The sequence below is a fragment of the Protomyctophum parallelum genome, assembly GCF_964188405.1.
Source record: "Protomyctophum parallelum genome assembly, chromosome: 21".
In the NCBI taxonomy this organism is placed as follows: domain Eukaryota; kingdom Metazoa; phylum Chordata; class Actinopteri; order Myctophiformes; family Myctophidae; genus Protomyctophum; species Protomyctophum parallelum.
Window position 1 is genome coordinate 31,215,689 of NC_139713.1, and position 19,024 is coordinate 31,234,712.

At 41.4% G+C, this 19,024-nt stretch overlaps 2 protein-coding genes across 5 annotated transcripts in view; both read left to right on the top strand.

The window, feature by feature from the left end:
• Positions 1-19,024, top strand: part of rgs3a (regulator of G protein signaling 3a) — a 193,447-nt gene that overhangs the window by 76,964 nt on the left and 97,459 nt on the right. The gene's annotated exons all lie outside the window — the stretch shown is intronic.
• Positions 17,393-18,031, top strand: LOC310879193 (charged multivesicular body protein 3-like; the record flags this gene model as incomplete). The annotated part of the gene is made up of 1 exon (XM_083793658.1): positions 17,393-18,031. One exon carries the CDS (start codon positions 17,393-17,395, stop codon positions 18,029-18,031), a length of 639 nt encoding a protein of 212 aa, XP_083649784.1.

The following is a 19,024-nucleotide window of genomic DNA, read 5'->3' on the forward strand; positions in this document are numbered from 1 at the left end:
TCAAATATCCACTTCACAGACACAAGTAGAGAGAGAGAGAGGTTAGAGCAGTATTATTATGATTTCTCCCCTTCCTCTTGGCGGCAGGTGGTACAAGCTACTTGAGAAGGGTGTGATGTTCAGTTCACAAGCTACTGTGCTCCTAGAGGAGAAGGGCTGGGCAATTAACCCAAAATATATCAAAAACCATATTTAGAACCAATAACCGACTTTTTCTTTCTTTATTATGCCAACGAATCTACGCGACAATTTTTGATTAATCTGATTAGCCACAAAATCCTGTATTGTAGCCTACTTTGTTGTATTCAAAGATTTGTGCCGCATTTTCACGATTTTTCAAAGATAGCAGACCTACAAGGTCATAGCGCGCCACTCGGTGGCGCACTATGAGCTTGTAGATCTGCTATTTTTCAATAGCTAAAGTATAACATAATGCTTAGTTAACTTAAAACACCAAAAGGGGTTCCCGCCCAGTACCAGATCACAACGCGATACAACACGTGAGCTTTTAGGTTTTTGCTGTGCTTGAAGTAGAGAAAGACATTTAATTGTGAACATTGTCAACTATATTTGTTTAGTTTGAGTTTAGTTGGATTTTTCAGGTACTATAAGCAAAGCTTACCCTGTGTAGTGTTGGGGTCTTTTGAGCTGTTTATTTATACATTTGATAGTTCATCCCCTCCCCTTGGCACTGTCAAGTGAAGAAAGAATGTACGTGCACATTTTCTAGGTTTTATTTAAACCAAAGTTCCAGGCTGTTGTTCATTCCATTCCTTCCATCCGGTGCCCAGGTCCCTCAACCAGAGCTCTGTAATACCCTGTCTGCTCTTATACTCTCCTCTTCGCTGGAGGACAGTTTATTTTAGCAATTTTAGCTCGAAAGGGACCAAGTCTGACCCACATGTGAGAGAGAGAAAGGGGTGTTTGGAAAGTCAAGTGTGCGTGGGGTGTGAGAGAGGCTGAGCAACGGAAGCAATCGCAGCACGGCTAAATAAAACGTAGATGCCAAAGGAAAGGAACACAACCAGTGATATTTATTGCTTTTCGTCCACTTGGAGCGTCAACGTTATGGGGAACTTAGCAGACCGGGCCAGGCCTAAGCGGAGGTTTGTGGGAGGGTCAAATTCTCTTCAGAAGTGCCTGCTCTCTGACTATGGAGATGTGAGTGTCACTGATGAACTGACTACTCTCTCTGAATGTTCTGTGGCTCAAGTGTTATATGTACAGTATATTGTCAGTGGTGGAACGTATACTATACTTTTGATTAATGTGCTTATGTACAATTTGAGGTACTTTTACCTTTACTTGAGTGTTTAAAATGTTCAATCCTTTTTACTTCTACTAGTACATCTCAGAGGAAACTCAACTATTGTACTTTTTACTCCACTACAATAATTTGGCATCTTTAATTATCGTATTTTTGATTGTTAATTCCAAACATATACTAACCATGTTTTACTATTCTATGTTATACTTGAGCTTGTAGATTGGATAACACTTTAGAGTAGAAGAGTCAAATCTACAGGATTAAACACAGTTATTTTGCAATCTTATAGGAACTCAGTATTTGTTACTGTAAATTATCTACCAAGTCTAAACGTAAATATTTTAACTGTCTTGTACTGTACGTGTAAGTGAATATAGATAGAAGATTCCATTAAGCGTTTTATTCATTGACCTCTGTCTCTGCTATGCAATCTCGTCAGTGGTGTGCATTACCATCTAATTGAACAATGCAATCACCACAGATAACTAAGGAATGGTGAATAATGACCACTCACCGACGCACAGCGGTAATGATGACTAATGCTGCTTCCCAAAACTCACTGCATCCTTTTGCACATTGAAATCTCTCGTTATATTTGTTCCTCTCTCCACCGGCCAATGTTCTTAATCAATTCTACTGTTGTTCCTCAGGAAGTGATTGATCATGCTGAGTTCATAGGCGATGAGCTTAATGTCTCAATTATCTTATGTGCACTTTTTTATTTTTTGCACCATGGACAATATGATGGCAAATATAGAACTAGAAAATACTGTTCCTGAAGAAACAGTAGCTACTCAAGTAGCTTTCCACTTGATGATGATGTATTGACCCACATGACATCACAGCTCCCCAACCTCTGTCTTCCTATTGGTTGACCCACATGACGTCACAGCCCAGAGGGCAAACTGCCCCGGGAGTAATTACGTCGATAAGACCCCCGTCTACAGCGATAAGACGGGGGTCAAGCCATAAAAGAAAAAAGCTACAGTATACGCAATATGCACAATGAGCTATAGAAACATTGATGACTGAACTTGTGTATGTGTTCTAATCTCCAATGAATATATTATTTCAATCAAACTCTGGCAATATAGAGACACATAAGGTCATCCCAAAATGTCATACTATCGTCTTTCAAATTAGGCGTTTCAGCCTTTGAAGGGTTATTTCTCCACAACAGGAAAGATAAATATAGAATAATTAAACATAAAGCATTAAGTTTGAAGCTGTTCTTGGGTTTGTGATGTGTCCCCGAAATGGCACGATACTTGTTGAAAGCTGCAATCTGGTTCTGTGTTCCGGGCTAGTGTCGTTCAGTGATTGGAGAATGGAGATGCAGTTTTTTTTTTGTTAATGCTGATTGGCTGAAGGTGTTGTCTGTCTACGGTGTAGTCCCGTAACCAGAGTCCAGACTCTACTCACATGAATGGAAATGCGACTTCAAGGGGAGTGGTTAACAAGGCTTTCTTGACGTTGTCATCAAATCATATAATTGACTCATTGGGAGATCTAAAGGTCCTTTAACAAAAGACTGTGAGCTTCAGTTCTTGAGCGATTCTTATGGTAGAGGTTAGAGTGATTCTAACCTACCATAATTATTGCCGAACTTCATGGAAAACGACAGCACAGAGCTGCCAAAACTGCGAAAACTGGCGGAATCCGTACGAAAACAATAAAGGGTTGATCCCTAAATAACAATAGTGGACTCGCTACTCGAGCCCACAATAAACATTACACAATTTACAGATATAGGAGCGCAGCAGCTGCAGAGCAATGCTCCAAACTAGGTGAATTCACAGGGCTTTTGTGCAGTACTATATAATATATTATGGAGCCATGCAGAGGGACTTCTGCACACATGCCCGGAAGTATCTGGGTACTCGTCGTATGATCGTGTCCTGTGCCGGAAATACTAGATCCACAAGCTCAAACTCTACAAGTGGTTGTGAGCTTGTGGATCTGCAATTTTTGTCACAAAAATATCAGTCTAAAATCCTAAAGCCTGATTTTATGCTTTAGGATTTCATGATTGTGTCACACATGGCACACACTATATAGTCTTCTTTGCAAGCTCTTGGTACAGTACATTAAAAAGCACAGTAGTGTGTGTATTTGTTGTATGTACTGTATGATGTGCCCTTTTATACAACTGTGCTTTAGATGATTCCGCACTTTGACATTGTCCGCATGAAATAGAGCCTAGAGAATCAATCTTTCACTTCAAGTGGTGTGTGAGTGATCTGTGCCCAGGGGCCTATTGTCAGTGAAACTAGCTTATTTATGGTAGCCATCCATAACGCTGTCCTGGCAGGTCAGGAGGACCGGGCTTCCAGGGCCCTGATTGAACCGAGATCTACTTCCCTCTCCCCTCTGGGTTATAAGTTGCAGAACTTATGAGTGTGCTTTGCCTTCACACTGCTTTAATATGCTGGCTGTGGACTGTATTGACAGTAGCTATATGCGTCTAAATGTATAAGCACTTAAAGTAAAGACGCCCCTCTCAGCGAGATGATTGCATTTAGATCTACAGATCCCTACGACTTTCACAGCTGTGAGGCTAGACATGCAGCATACTGGAGCTAAAGGTAATCTACTAATCAACAAATTTAAATTGACTTTGCACACTGTGACCACACTGATCAGTTGTGTGTAAGCACTGTACCTCATCGTACGACAGATTATAGCGAAAATATCCCATCTATAAGCTTGTACACTATAAGCAATTGATATTTGTGATTTAAAATGTTACCCTTCCATATAGTATTAGCGACTCACCCGTTTGAAGAGTCAGTCATCATAACGACAAGGAAACCCTGTTTTATTGCTGCAACAGCTTGCAAATATGACACGGACAGACCATCTGAAACGCCTCGATGCTTCCATCAGTCATGGGGTAAATACAGTATACTATAGGCAATTTAAACAAATACACATGAATCCCCAATTATTACACTATAAAATTACAATAGCAACTTAATATGGCTTTGCGCTCCAGGGAATATTGGTGCATATTAGGAAAACTCTCCAGTCCCTACTCACTAATAGCCTGGAGCGCCACAAATAAATCGGGCGAAATGTTTTATGTGGCACAAACGGCCCCGGAGTAGATAAACCAGGCAGTGGTTAAATCAGACTTGGAGTCACCCGTCTCTCTTGATAAAGTGCCAGATTTTAGATGCAGATCTCTGGTATGACTTAATTAGTTTAAGATGACTGAAGGTGCACTCCGCCTGTGCACTGCTAATGGGAATAGTGAACGCGTTGTCAGCTTGTAGATCTTGATTTGATAAATTATTTAATACGCTAAATCTGTCACTAGTCACTATTAACTAAAGTGGTCAAAAAATGTTGTGGAGTGAAAAGTAAAAATTTTGCCTTTGAGATGTAATGTAAAAAATAAAGTAAAAAATACCTTAAGATTGTACGGAAGAAAGTACAGTACTTGTCCAGGGACCCTCAGGGTTCCTTTATATTGTTCCAAATGGCAGTTATACAGTTACAGGTCTTTAACTCTGAGAGTGCACAAATGGAGCCAAATGGATTCCATTTGTGCACTTTCAGAGTTATGGGGGTCCTTGATCAGTCCTTGATCAGTTGGAGAACCACTGATACAGGTTAAAGCAATGGTTCTCAAAGTGGATCCATGGGGTGCTGTGGAATACTTTTATAATATTTGGAATATATCAGTATCTCTTCAGTTTAACCACTTAAACTCCCCAGAATAGGGATGCTGGGGTTCAGGTGGTTAAATATCCGTATGAAGTTATTTTCAATCTGTCGTAATGGAAACTACTATTCTCTCAGGTTTTTCTACTGTATCTTGGTGGTGGAAGATTTACATATTTAAGGTTCTATAAAGTAACAATGTAATTCAGGGGTGCCATGGATGAAAAACGTGATTTACGGGGGTGACCTGAGACGGAGACGTTTGAGAACCACTGGGTTAAAGCAATGGGCAGACTTGTGGAACAGTGTGTTGCTTCAGCAGACATCCAGGACCTGTCATGTGCTTCTCATCCCCCCCAGTGACTGTAGGAAGACCCTGGGGGTCAGGGGATCCACTTATAGTACGTCTCTTCTCTTCATGGAAGACTGGTCTGCAGGCAAGCCACCGAGTAGGAGCTGTTGGCTGAGCACCAGACCAAATAAACCAGAAATAGATGAAAGACTGTGGGAAAGTAATCGAAATGAGAAGATGTTTTTGTCTTGTAGAATTACTTGGCGGGCAAAAGCTTCTGCTACATATAATTCGTTTATAATGCCAATATGTTTTGCCACCACGATTTGATGTCATTTCTGAATACTATTTCAAATACAGTACATCATAAACTTTCATTTAATTGTTGTAATGTGGTGTGATGAAAACTAGATAGATAGATTAACCTATAACAATTCATCATAATTAATCATAATCTATTATGTTGTATTAATCTAATTAAAATAACTAAAGCTGTAGTAGAGTTAAAAGTACAATATTTGCATGTGAGATCAGATGTAGTGATAGAAGTATGAAGTATCAAAAATGGAAATACCTCACTTCATTTCAGTAGTTGCAGTAGTAAATGTACTTTTGACTTCAAGAGTCAGCCCCTTACAGTCAACTTCATTAGTCCTTGTTGACCTGTCTCTCATTTGCATGGTGTAAGCCAATTAAAATCCTGCCTCTAAAAGTGAAGGTGCTTAGAAGCGTAAGCCTGTGCTGCAGGCAAATGTCGTAGCTTACACACACACACACACACACACACACACACACATACAGTATGTGTTGTGGCTGTATTAGCCTGTTTTGTTATTAGCATTCATGATTCAAGATCCTGAGTTGTACAGTAGCTGTTCATCTTTAGCCATCTATAGATGCAGAGCATCGATGTGACATACTGTAGAGTCACAGTAGTGCAGCTACAATGTTTGAGCTTTTAACGACATCGTCTGGCAGTTTGTTTAACATAGACATGTATAGGGAATGGACATGGAAACAGCCACTGAAGCTCTCAATACCATGACATGTCTTGATGATGCTAGCACTGGATAAACTGTGAGTGTTTCACAATTAATGACACTTATTGATAGAATATAGCATGCTTACTGTACCTGCTACATACCTTCAATTTGTTTAAGCGAAGGACGAACGTGATACATGCTACTGTTCATTTTGGCATCCCTATATTGAGCATTATAGGCAAACATGGTGTGTTTTATTTTCGCCTATAATTAAACATGCTAAAATATGGATACCGGGGTTAATATAGATCCTCATACAAAAGTAGTGCATAACACTTTCTGAACATCGCAAGACACTTCCAAACAAATTAAATACAAACTAATTTAGCATTGTGTATTTTGCGCATTCTCTCTTTCAGCAGTATTACATAGCTGTTAACGTGCAAAAGTATGGCTATTTTATAATTGGTTATACGTCCCTCTGTCAGGTTTTTCAGTAGAAAGTATTTTTATTTCAGAAAGTGACGTGATTGCTTTATTTATGCTCCGTCTTGCGACAGTGTTGCGCTCTGAATATGGCCAACCTACAAGCTCAACGAATCACATCTGCGTTACGCTGAGGGCTCGCAGGTCTGCTATTTTCAGCATGCAACAATATCAGAATCAGACTCACATCACAGTTTTACAAGTCAAAAAGTGAGTGAAATTCGTTTTTTGTGCATAGTTCATTTCCCCAAGAAAGAGAAGAAGGGGGGGGGGGGGGGGGGGGTTCTAAGGAGATCATCTATTAGCCAGCTATCATACGAAGCAGTCAAGTTGAGCTGTGTACGTTGACAGCAGTTCACTGACAACTGGTCTCCCAGATGGCTCAAGGGGAGGGCTTCAACCAGGGAGCACTTTAATCAATCTGATTAAGGGGAAATGCTGTCTGTATTTTTAGCCACTCCATGGCAGACCAATGGCCATTCATTGAATTCTGTCTCATTAGCTATCATGTGTAGGCCTACTTTATCTTGTGGGTGGTGGGTGGATTTAATAAACAGAGAGGAAATCAAGGTAGTTGGTTGTAAATGCCCTGGTAGGCCAACATGATATGGCGGCTTACTCTGTGATGTAGCGTATAATTAATTAAAGGGGGTGCAAGTGATTATTATTATAATTTTGTTGTTACAATAATTGTTAAATACTGCAGCTTCTTAGCGTATTGTGATTGCTATAGTGTTTGTTCTGTAACAGGTCTGTCCCAGTCTCCACCTCTTTTATTAAAAAGAAAAGTTCTTGTCAGTATACCAATTTTATCCAATTAGGAGAGAGAACTCATACTGGACATACAGTAAAAATCACACCTGTGTGAACTGAGTGGTGCAACTCCCAAAATTGGAACTGGAAGAGTATAAAATGTTACCTGATAAATGCTCTTTGTGGCATTACCTCGCCTGATTGGGTAAAATTGGTCTCCCGACGGGAACATTTACTTGTTGGCAAGTTTACTAGTAATTTTCGCGAATCACTGCAGTTCTCAGCCCAAGGAGTGTTTTTCGTGCAAAACGAATGCTTTCAGCAGCTGTCAAAAATTCCCCTAGTGTGGTTGAATAGAAACCAATGTGGGATATGTTAGTAGACACCTTTACAAAAACATTGGTGAAGAAAATTCTTGGTAAGAAATGTATTCCCAGATTATTCTGATAATATTCCCTGACTAGTTGTGTTTATTTTTCAAGTGTTCATTTCACATTTTTAAGTTAATTTTGGCCAGCCTTATTCGTATGATAGTGTCATGTCCGCCTAGGCCCACGGTGTATATGCTGCACTGCTATTTATGGAGGGAAATAAACCCTGCATTCCTGGACTTGGACCTGGACTGTTGTTGGAGCCTTGACCATCAGCCAACATTACAGTCCCCATCACGGTTTTTGCTCCCGATCTGATTCCGATCATTTGATTTTGACACACTTATGCCATATCACAATAGTACAATATCCAAAATCACAGACAATATCCAGTCTAATATCATGATATGGATATAATATTGTTTCTAGGGATATCCCGATCACGTTTTTTTGCTCCCGATCCGATTCCGATCATTTGAAATTTTAAAATGACGTGATCGGCCCCGATTTCTGATCACGTGATCGGATCGGGACATCCCTACACTAAATGTAATGTAGTTTAGCATGAGTTGGTCCTCGTCTGTTTCACATTAGAGCTGTCAGGAGCTGAGACCCTGACCACACTGACCACCAGTGGTGGAAAGTAACTAAGTACATTTACTCGAGTACTGTAAAAAAAAGTTTGAGACTTTACTTTACAATTTTCTATATTTTTGAGGGGCGCTAGCCCCTCCTATATATACAGGTTTAAGGTTTGTTTTTAGTTCAATGTTTAGTTCAATGTTTGTTCCCTTCATTGTCAACGCCATTGACAATGAAGGGAAAATTTACGTCATCTTGTCCCTAACACAAACATTAAATGCCATTAACAATGAAGAGAATTTGTGTGTTTTGACACAGTTTGTTTTACACCACCATTACATCACCTAATCAACATGAGTTAGACTAAAGTCTAACATCTCGGATCCAAATATTGTACTTTCACTCCACACATTTTTTTGGTAGTTACTACTAGTTACTTTGTAGATTAAAATTATTATTACAAAACAATTAACCACTTCAGCCCTATATACATTTGAGGCCATTTCACTCAAAATGTGTCGCGATGCGTCGCATTGTGAGCTTGTAGATCTGCTATTTTCAAAAGATTTGTATACATTTTAAAACTTGAAACGGGACATTCTGCATAAAAAGAATACTTTTACTTTTGGTACTTTAAGTACATTTTGATGTCGATACTTTTGTACATTTTGAACTCCAGACTTTTACTAGTAGTTCTAGGTACTAGCCTACTAGGAGTATTTCCACATTGCAGTATTGATACTTTTACTTAAGTAAAACATTTAAGTATACTTTTTCCACCACACTGACCACTGAGCGGAAACGGTTTAATGTTCTGGAGCATGTCATTAACATAGACATCCTCATGGACTGCTGGCGTTCCCCCACTTAGTAGTGAGGCTTTGCTTTTAACCCTAAAACATTTCCTAGCTTTCCGACTGGGATTTGATCCAAATGTCATTTGATGTCAAATTATGTAATTTTATTAGGTTCTGTTCTGAACCGATTCTCGAATCGACTTTCGTAGATCGTAAAATGTGTCCGCTTTCAAGCTTAACCACATAAGCCTATATACACTTTGTTGTAAGGGAAACAAATCGAGATGAAAAACAAAAACACAATTGTAAATTATATTAAAGCAAGACATGCTTGAAATGGAATAGTAATATTTCTTCAATGAAATAATTGCTGGTGCCAACATTGTAAAAGCCTGGGCCGGATGTGGATGAAGCAAATCCTGTGGTTATTTAAATACTCGCCACATTGTGGCAGCGCTCCATTCTGCTTATAAACATGGCCATCATCAGCAGGACTGACGCAGCTCAGGGTTTTTAGGCCACTGAGAGGAAATAGTGAGCGAGGTCGATGTATAAATGCAACAGTAATGAACGGTGACACTTTAGTACAGTAATGGCATTATGGCAGAGTGCAGCTACACAATACAGCATGTGGTTTGGGTGGGGGTTGGGGCGGGATGACACAATTTTGGCCTGAGTGGTGAGTGCTTTTTAAAGGCCCCTTTGAGGGACGACTCCACTCGTGGCAGGAATGAATGTGTCTTCTTGACCCCGACACTAGTCCACAACGAGAAATGCAATGAGGCGTGTGTCACACGTGACGGCTGCCACCGTGTGTCAACGTACAGTAGAACATTCTGAAATGAAAGATTTAAACTACGTGGAAGCTGTAGATGGGAAAGGTATCAATATTGTGAGACAGTGAAAGTGCATGACTTATTTATCGGCTAAAATGTATATATTGTTGCGAGAAACGGGTTCTCTACTCCTCCTCTGTGCCTGTGTCACTTCTCTCCTGTCGGCAGAACGTAGCTGCATTGGACTCATGCTGCGTTCACACGATACAAAGCGACAAATATGCTGTGAATCGTTGTATCTTTGCATCTGCCCATGTGAATGCAGCAACAGCAGTACCGCAAGTCCCTGCTCCCACAACACATACAATGCACAGTATGTTGTTTAGTTGTCTGTGTAAGTTTATGTACAACTGCTAGTTTAAAACTTTTACATTTGCTACGTCTATGCTAGTGCACGCCCAGATTACAGTGCTAAAAAAAAGTGCTATCTAAGGGGCTAGGCTAGGGCAAGTGCTATGGGCCATGGTGGAGTCTAAAGAGGTGGGTTTCCAGACTACGGCGGAAGATTGGGAGTGAGGCTGCAGTTCTGACTGTGATGGGAAGTGCATTCCATAGTTTTGGAGCCAGAAGGGAGAAGAGTTTGGGACGTGTGGAGCGTCCCAACCTTTGCAGCAACCTTTGAGTTGCTACAGCCTGGTAGCAGGTGGTGAATCCAAAAGGCTTCTCTGTGGAACAGAACTTTATCACCATGCCTCTCTTCAAAGGATGTACAATCTCTATATGCCTCGGAAGCATGCAGAGCAGACGTCACGTGACGTCCTGAAATGTCTCTCCACTGGAGATTTTCCATCCCCGTTTCTGATGTTACTCTTGTGCTGAAATTCGGATCCATTTGTTGATCGTTGTTTTTCCGACAAACCTCCTCAGTCAGGATATTCCAAACTTGTGTCATCCACCACATTATATTTATCTTCTGATCCAAATGTTGGGAATGCTTTAAATCCAATTCAATTCAATCCGTGATAACTATCTGTGTCAGTGTCACAATCATTTTAACCATTTCTTTATACTTTGGCTATTCAGTGAACGTTTTAAACTCAAATCTTTGCTTCTGGGGGTCCCTGGAACAAAATATTTTGAGATGGGGGTCCGCAGCCAAATTCATACAGTATCATTTTGGTGGTCCTTGACATAAAAGTTTTGAGCACCATATTAAACAAACATAGCCGCCCACAGCAAAACACATTTCATCTCATCATCAAAAGATGATGAAATGGGAGCATTTGTGTGAGTTGACAGAAATCAATACTGATGATTTCCATCGGTAGATCCAGATGAAATGGCTGCCACAACGAGGGCAACAGAGTTCTCAATATTTGCTACTTATGAGCAGGATTAATGCAGGGACATGTGTGAAGAAATACGCGCACATTCAAGTGAGCAATTAGCCCCTGAACAATCCCTTAAAAGCCTCTTGTACTGTAGTCATGATTTTTTCTGTGAAACATGACGTCAGGCCTTTTGTACAACAAGACTAGAACGTACTAGAGCGGTGCCCATTGGAGCCTCTACAGCAGTGCCAGTTGGGCACTGGCCTACTTGTTGGAAATGCATGTCCCACCCAGATATGTCTGTGTCCCTTTTATGTCCATATATGGAGTTCTTTGTCAGGCATGCCCAAATATGGAGTCTATGCAGACGTCAGAATGATGTCAGAACAGGCCAGCTCCATATATGGACACTGCACACTGTCTAGAGGCCTTTTTGGGTCGGTTCTGGACAACCGTGGGTCCGACCGACTGGGTACTGTACTCCCTGTGGTGGGGCGAACGGTTCTCGAGTTACGTGCATTACAACAGTACACACACACACACACACACACACACACTCACACACACACACACACACACACACACACACACACACACACACACACACACACACACACACACACACACAGAGAGACAGACTGAGACGTGGTGCATTTATAGTTAGATGTAATGATAAATAATAAATGTATGAAATAAATGAATGTAGCCTACTGCATGTATGAACCCTTAATAGGTGATCACACCATGATGCAATGCGTTGTAAGCTTGTGGCTATTTTCAGTGAAGAGATTTGGTGTAGATGGACTAAAGGAGGGGGCCAAGTAATATACCCACTGGGGGGGTCGTGGTCAACAAATAGGGGTTAAGTTGTTAAAAAATGTCTATCTATTAACAGCTGTGGTGAGCTTTGTAGCATCAAAACATTACACAATGTGCAGTAGACACGACAGGATAACAGTGCTTTGCGGTGGTGTGATAATGGTTGACAAATTAATCACTTTCACTCTTGACCCTACGTTTTAACAGCGGGCGAACAGCAGCAACTCTGGGCGATAAAAATCTGTTCCTGCTGTCATTACCGTATGTTCTCGCTTTGAAGCGCATTGGTGGTATGGTTCCGCGTGGAGGCAACACATTCATTTGATTGGCTATCACTGGACGATGTCGTCCAAAATACTAAATATTTTCATGGTTTTGAATGACCACTTTTCTACTATCGCCTCTTCGCCTTCTATCGCCAGTAGTTGCCGCCGGGTCCCATAGACAAATAACACACTTCGGGAAAATGTTAAATGTCCCGTAGACTTGGCCCAGGCCGTAGCGTAACGGTCTGGGCACCGGACTGGTAATCCAGTCGCAGTGTGCCGCGGGTTCGACTCCCGGACCCGACACGGCCTTTACTGCATGTCATCCCCCCATCTCTCTCCCGTTTCCTGTCAGCCTACTGTCTGTCCCTTCAAAAATCAATAAAAGGCGTAAGCCGCAAAAAATATCTTAAAAAAAAAAAAAAAGTCCCGTAGACTTGAGTTATAACACGTTGACTGCTTTTTCCATTGACTGTCTGTACACCAAATCTCTATTTTTGGCAAATGTTCCCCCCAGAATATGGATGCTGGGATTCAAGTGGGTAAAGTGAAGGTGACTTTATACTTCATGAGATGGTTGTACCTTAAAGCCAGATGTGGAAATTATACATAATATCTTGCCTCTATAGCCTAGCACTTTACAGTAGTTGCAGTTTTAATTGATGCAAATTGTCCATGTATGCCCCATAGCTATTGATAGCTTTTCCTACATCAGCTAGTTTTAATTTGAAGCATTCTCTCGCCACCCGGCTTCAATAGACAAGTTTGGACACAGGGGAAATTCTTTCAAGACAACATTCCCTATTATGGGCATTTTTGGAGGGACAACTGTATTTCCCATGTTCCACATGATTGAAAATATATTTTCATATTTGCAAAGGGTTAAATGCATGCTGCGCGCAGTACCTTGCCATACTACCATACTGTAGGCTACATAAGGGCTCACAGATTAATATACACTAGTAGGCCTACTATTTAAAATGCAGAGTCGTTAGAGACACTTTAGAGTTTAGACTTATTAAGTTAAGGCTTATATTCTTAGTGTCTGAAATTCTATCGTAGACAACTAGAATTTCGCCACCCGCTCATCCTAGTTACGTTGCGGCGGCAATGGGAAGAAGGAAATTGCTTTTAAACCAATTATTGTGCCCTTCACATGTTGTAGCGGATGGCATGGGCTACACATGGTAGACACATGCACACCCAGGGTAAATAGTAAGTGTACTGTACTGTAGTTTATGTAACAGGGTATCTGTGATATGTTTAGGCAAGTCAGATTTAGGCAAGTCACTTTGGAAAGACATATTTAATAGTGTGAGCTTGTATATCTGTGGAAGCTGCAGTCTTGGCAAGTGTGGTCATTCTAAAGTGTTTGTCAACCACTGCTGTGAAACCACATTGGACAATACATTTTGTGGCAGGTTGAGGCCAGTGTTCTGTATGTAGTATACAGTATATGAATATGTTCAACGTCAAAAGTAGGGTTCACACAAAGTGCCCCTAAGTTCCATCGCTGCGCCAATGGGGGGTGGGGAAAACACACACACACACACACACACACACACACACACACACAGCGAGGGACGTGCGAGGCGCGCATGGACACACGCGCGCTAAATATGAAGCATATGATGATATGAGTGAGCAAGGTGATATAGATGTGCATGGCCAGATGTGAGACACACACGGCTATAATGATGCAACGTGGGAGCGCACACGACAGGATCACAGTGCGCGAGTGCACACACACACACAGCCGCTAAATATTAATGCAAGCATATGATGATGTGAGCGAGCGAGCCAGCGAGGTGAAAGGAAACTACAAACCACTAACGCACACCCACACACAACAAAAGAGCAAACTACAAAGCACCCCCACACACAAACAAACGTAAATGATTATTATAGCTGGTAATGGTAGACAGAAGGCAGGAGTAAAGTGGCGAGGAGTTGACTTACAAACCACTAACACACACCCACAAAAAGGCAAACTGCAATGCACCCCCACACACAAACTAACGTAATCCTGGTAATGGTGAAAGGACAGAAGGCAGGAGTAAAGTGTGTAGTCCACGCGTCGAGTCCAACGGAGGTGTGTAGCAGTAGCAAGCAGCTGGAGTCCTGCGGAGTTGTGCATCAAGCAGCTGTGCAGTGCAGGAGAAGTTCCCCAGAGTTTTAAGTCGGCCAGTGTTGCTTCGTGTTGGGGAAGGGTGTGTGTGTGTGTGTGTGTGTGTGTGTGTGTGTGTGTGTGTGTGTGTGTGTGTGTGTGTGTGTGTGTGTGTGTGTGTGTGTGTGTGTGTGTGTGTGTGTGAGTGTGTGAGACGTCTGGCGGTGCCAACGGATGTTGACTGTGGTGAAACAAAGCGCGTGTCACGTGGTGCTGGTGTGGTCTATGCGTGTTCTGCCTGGTGAGCACATGTGAGTGACGGAGACTTGGGGCAGTCAAGTTTTCCAGTATATATAGAGGGATGAACTACTTTAACACAGGGGTCCCTAATTTGGGCATGTCATTATTTGGCCAATCATCACACATTTTTGAGGGGCCCCTCCTATGCACAGCTTTGTGTGTTTGTACCACGGAATGTGATGATTTGATTGGCTGATTTATGATGATGTATGATGAAAAGAGCTCCCCTCATTTCACACAAGTGTGATTTTTAGAGTCCTTTATGCCCATATATGGAGATATATGATAGTATCAGTAAATGCCCTTTATATGGGCATGCATGTGGAGACTGACTGACTGACTGACTGACTGACTGACTGACTGACTGACTGACTGACTGACTGACTGACTGACGGACGACTCACTCACTCACTCTCTCATTCACCCTCCTCCCTCCCAGGAGCTACTGTATTCTGTTAAGGACTCCAAAGACTAGCAGAAAATGGAAAATAGCTATTTTGTCTTTTTATAGTCCAAGTTATGCTCCAAAATGTCTGGATGCAATATTGCATAACACTTGGGAAATGCATCTGAGGTAGAGTTGTTCGTAGTATATGCAGAAGAACAGTTTATGCCTAATCTATACTCACATAAATCACAGTTTATGCCTAATCTATACTCACATAAGTCACAAAATGTTTTACTTGAGTAAAAGTATCAATGTAACAATGTACAAAAAGTGTGGTATTCAGAATTTACTTAAGTAAAAAGTACAAAAATATGTGCATGCACAATATACTTAAAGTGCCAAAAGTAAAAGTACACAGAATGTCCCATTTCAAGTTTTCAAAATGTATACAAATCTTTTGAAAATAGCTGATCAGAGCCCAGTCTGAGGAAGATCCACCCAGCTCTTAATGTCACCCAGAGAGCCTCCATCAGCTGCAGCAGACATGGAGGGGCACAGCTGTCCCTGACAGCACTGACAATAGGACAAACTCTCACTATATCAAACAGTTTGTTGGCCATTACAACGTTTTTCCTATGTCAAAAATAAAATAAAAAACCAATCTAAAAAGTAACTAGTTTTTCTAATAATTGTCGAGTGAAAGCACAATATTTTCCTCAGAGATGTAGTGGAGTAGAAGCAAAAGTATTGGAAATTGGAAATACTTACTAAAATAAAAAACACACATTTACTTAAGTATAGTACTTGCACTGTATGTACTTTACGGTAGTTACTTTCCACCACTGCACAAGTTCAGAAATTTATTTTCTCTCTAAACCATTCGATGTTTTATAATAATAACCCAATGCTAGTATATTGAAATCAATTATTTGTCAGGTGAGGAGCCAGTGTAGAGAACGGACAACTGGAGTGGCCCTAAACAACAGTCTTCACTGCTGGCTAATGGATAACTATTTGTTGTGTGCTCAGAGTCTAGTCAATCATAGGATAATGAAATGATCAAGTGACCCCTCTGTCTTACAGTCCACTGTTCACATTCAAATCCAGAAAATGTTACCTGTAAGGGTCCTGTAAATTTCCAGAGTTAAATTAACACATAACAATTTAGCTGTGTGCAGTTCAGAAATCAAATTGGAATAATAAACATTGACTTTGAGGTCAGTGACCTCATAAACAAGCCTCATGCTTCAGATCTGAAATGTAGGTCAAGAAATTGCCTTCCCTTCAATCCCAAACTTTGAATAACAATCAATCTCAAACTGTGGATGACAATTCCAAACTGTGGATGAAAGGACCTCAGTGGTTTTTGGTTTTGTCTGTTTTATATTGACATGCTTTTGTTGTGTGACTATGAAAACAAATTGTTTTGTATGTGTTTGGAAACTTTGGATCACATTGAGTAATGTACAAATGGATGGTTCGATAGGCAATGAATCGATCCTGCAGCCATATTTGCTATACAAATCACCAGTGTGTGTACTGCACTGTACTGTATGTGGACGGACACTGTCTTGTCTTTGCTGTAGTTTGAATCAAAGTGGGAATAACAAATATGTTGTTCCTCAGTCAAACGTTTAAATGGGGAAAAAAAGCCCACGAGTTTGCAATCAGCTGATCTCCTCTAAAACAAACCTTAATTAGACTGTCCATGAGAATATTGTGCAAAACACATCACCTCTTCTTGGTGCCACTGTTCTTGTTGTAGCATTTACAGTACGATAAGATGACGTTAGCTGTCAATAATCAGTTTTAATAACTTTACACCATGCAGATGTAATTATATATACCTAAACTCTGAACTTATGGTGCATAGATTGTCTCAATTTATCATTGCAGAAAAAAGAAGCTGAACAACTGATAACCAGTAACATCACCCTTAAATTCTGCTAACCAGTGACATCACATTTGAAATACTGCTAACCAATGATATCACCCTAACCAGTGACATCACCCTTTAAGTACTGCTAAAGCCATCAACGTTGAAGTACCACTGACCAATGACCTCCCCTTCATTCTCCACTTGGCTTTCCTTCAGTAATGTTTTGAGGTCATCTAGGAAGAGGTGGTCAGATGGGAAAAGGATCTAAAGCAGAGCTGTTTCATAAATAGCTGCCACTAGGTTAGCTACTTGTATTCATGCCACTTTCAATGGGGCTATTTGGGAGGACCCCAGAAAAGCCGCCAAAAGACTGGGTAAATGAATGGTCTGTCAAAATCCGGAAGGAGATGAGAATGGTTGACAAACAGATTCGAGACATTCAGAGGGAAGAGGAGAAAGTCAAGAGATCCCTCAAAGAAGCAGCTAAAAAGGGACGGAGGGACGTGTGTGTGATTCTAGCCAAGGAGCTGATCCTGTCGAGGCGAGTTACCACCAAGCTCCATGCGTCTAAAGCCCACATGGACTCCATACAGCTCAGCATGAAGAACCAGCTTTCTCTACTGCGCGTAGCCGGGGCCCTTCAGAAGAGCGCGGCAGTCATGAAAGCCATGCAGGTCCTAGTGAAGATCCCGGAGATCCAAGCCACGATGAGGGCCCTCTCTATGGAGATGACGAAGGCCGGCATCATCGAGGAAATGATGGAGGACGCGCTTGATCGGTTGGAAGATGTGGAGGAGATGGAGGAAGAGGCGGAGGCGGAGGTCGACAAGATCCTCTATGAGATCACAGCGGGCGTCCTGGGCAAAGCGCCCAGCAAGGTCACAGACTCCCTGCCTGAAATGGAGGCTGTCGAGTCGGAAGAGGACATTGACGAGATGCAGTCTAGATTGGCGAACCTGAGGAGCTAAACTTGTCTGCCCTCAGTCAGATAACTGTTACGGGTGTATTTGGTTCCACGTGTACAGTCCAAGTCCATTTGGAACCCTCTCAAGGGACGTTGACCACTGATGTAGCATTATAAGAGGAGGATCGGCCAGCCTTCCACGAGAATGTCGAATTTGCGTCCCATTCTTATAATCCTAATTGTCAACGCCATTTTAATCAACCAGCAGTGTTTATCTACAGTGTCCTCTCTGCTTTGGTGTCATTCTTTTTTTCCTCACATAAACAATCTTGGGTTTGCTCTTTTTTCTTAGATGCCATCTTGCCATGATTATTGATTGTTTTTGCATAGGTGGCAGTGCTGCTTTACCATCACTCTAGGCAAGATATTATCCAAAGCATGGTGTGTAGGCCTACTAACCCCTGCCCATAACATATTGTACACAATGGATCTAACAGAAGACAGTTGTACGTGTTGACGTAGGTATGAGGTATTGAGTAGTAGCAAGCACAACAAGTGGTCACACCCGGCCGGGTCAAATAGGTGTGACTGCTTAAATCAGCTAATTATGCCCACCATCTCGTCAAAAGTGTACTGCCAGAATCTTGACAAAAACTGAATGGTACTTGAATCCATTTAAAACTGCTGAAAGCAAAGGATCTATACTGGTCTGTCAATACAAACATACAGGTATGCATTGCTGACTTGAACAGTTACACTATGACTTCAGTGACTCTTGGCCAAGGATTGGGTCCTCTGAAGTAACAGGGGTCTGACTCTTCTAGAAGGGACATACAGTATTGATTTGTCCTTGTCAATTGACACGCTGCTATTTGTCATGTAATCACTTTGCCAGCAGATCAAATATCTGTCTATCAACCTATACTGAGGACACCTGATCTAATTCCAATTATGTTGGCATTTTTCCTCCCACGAAAGTAAGTAGCTGTGTTTTCACTCTGCTGTCTACAGCAAGCATAGTCCAAATGACAACTGAAAATGGATAATCTCTACGGGG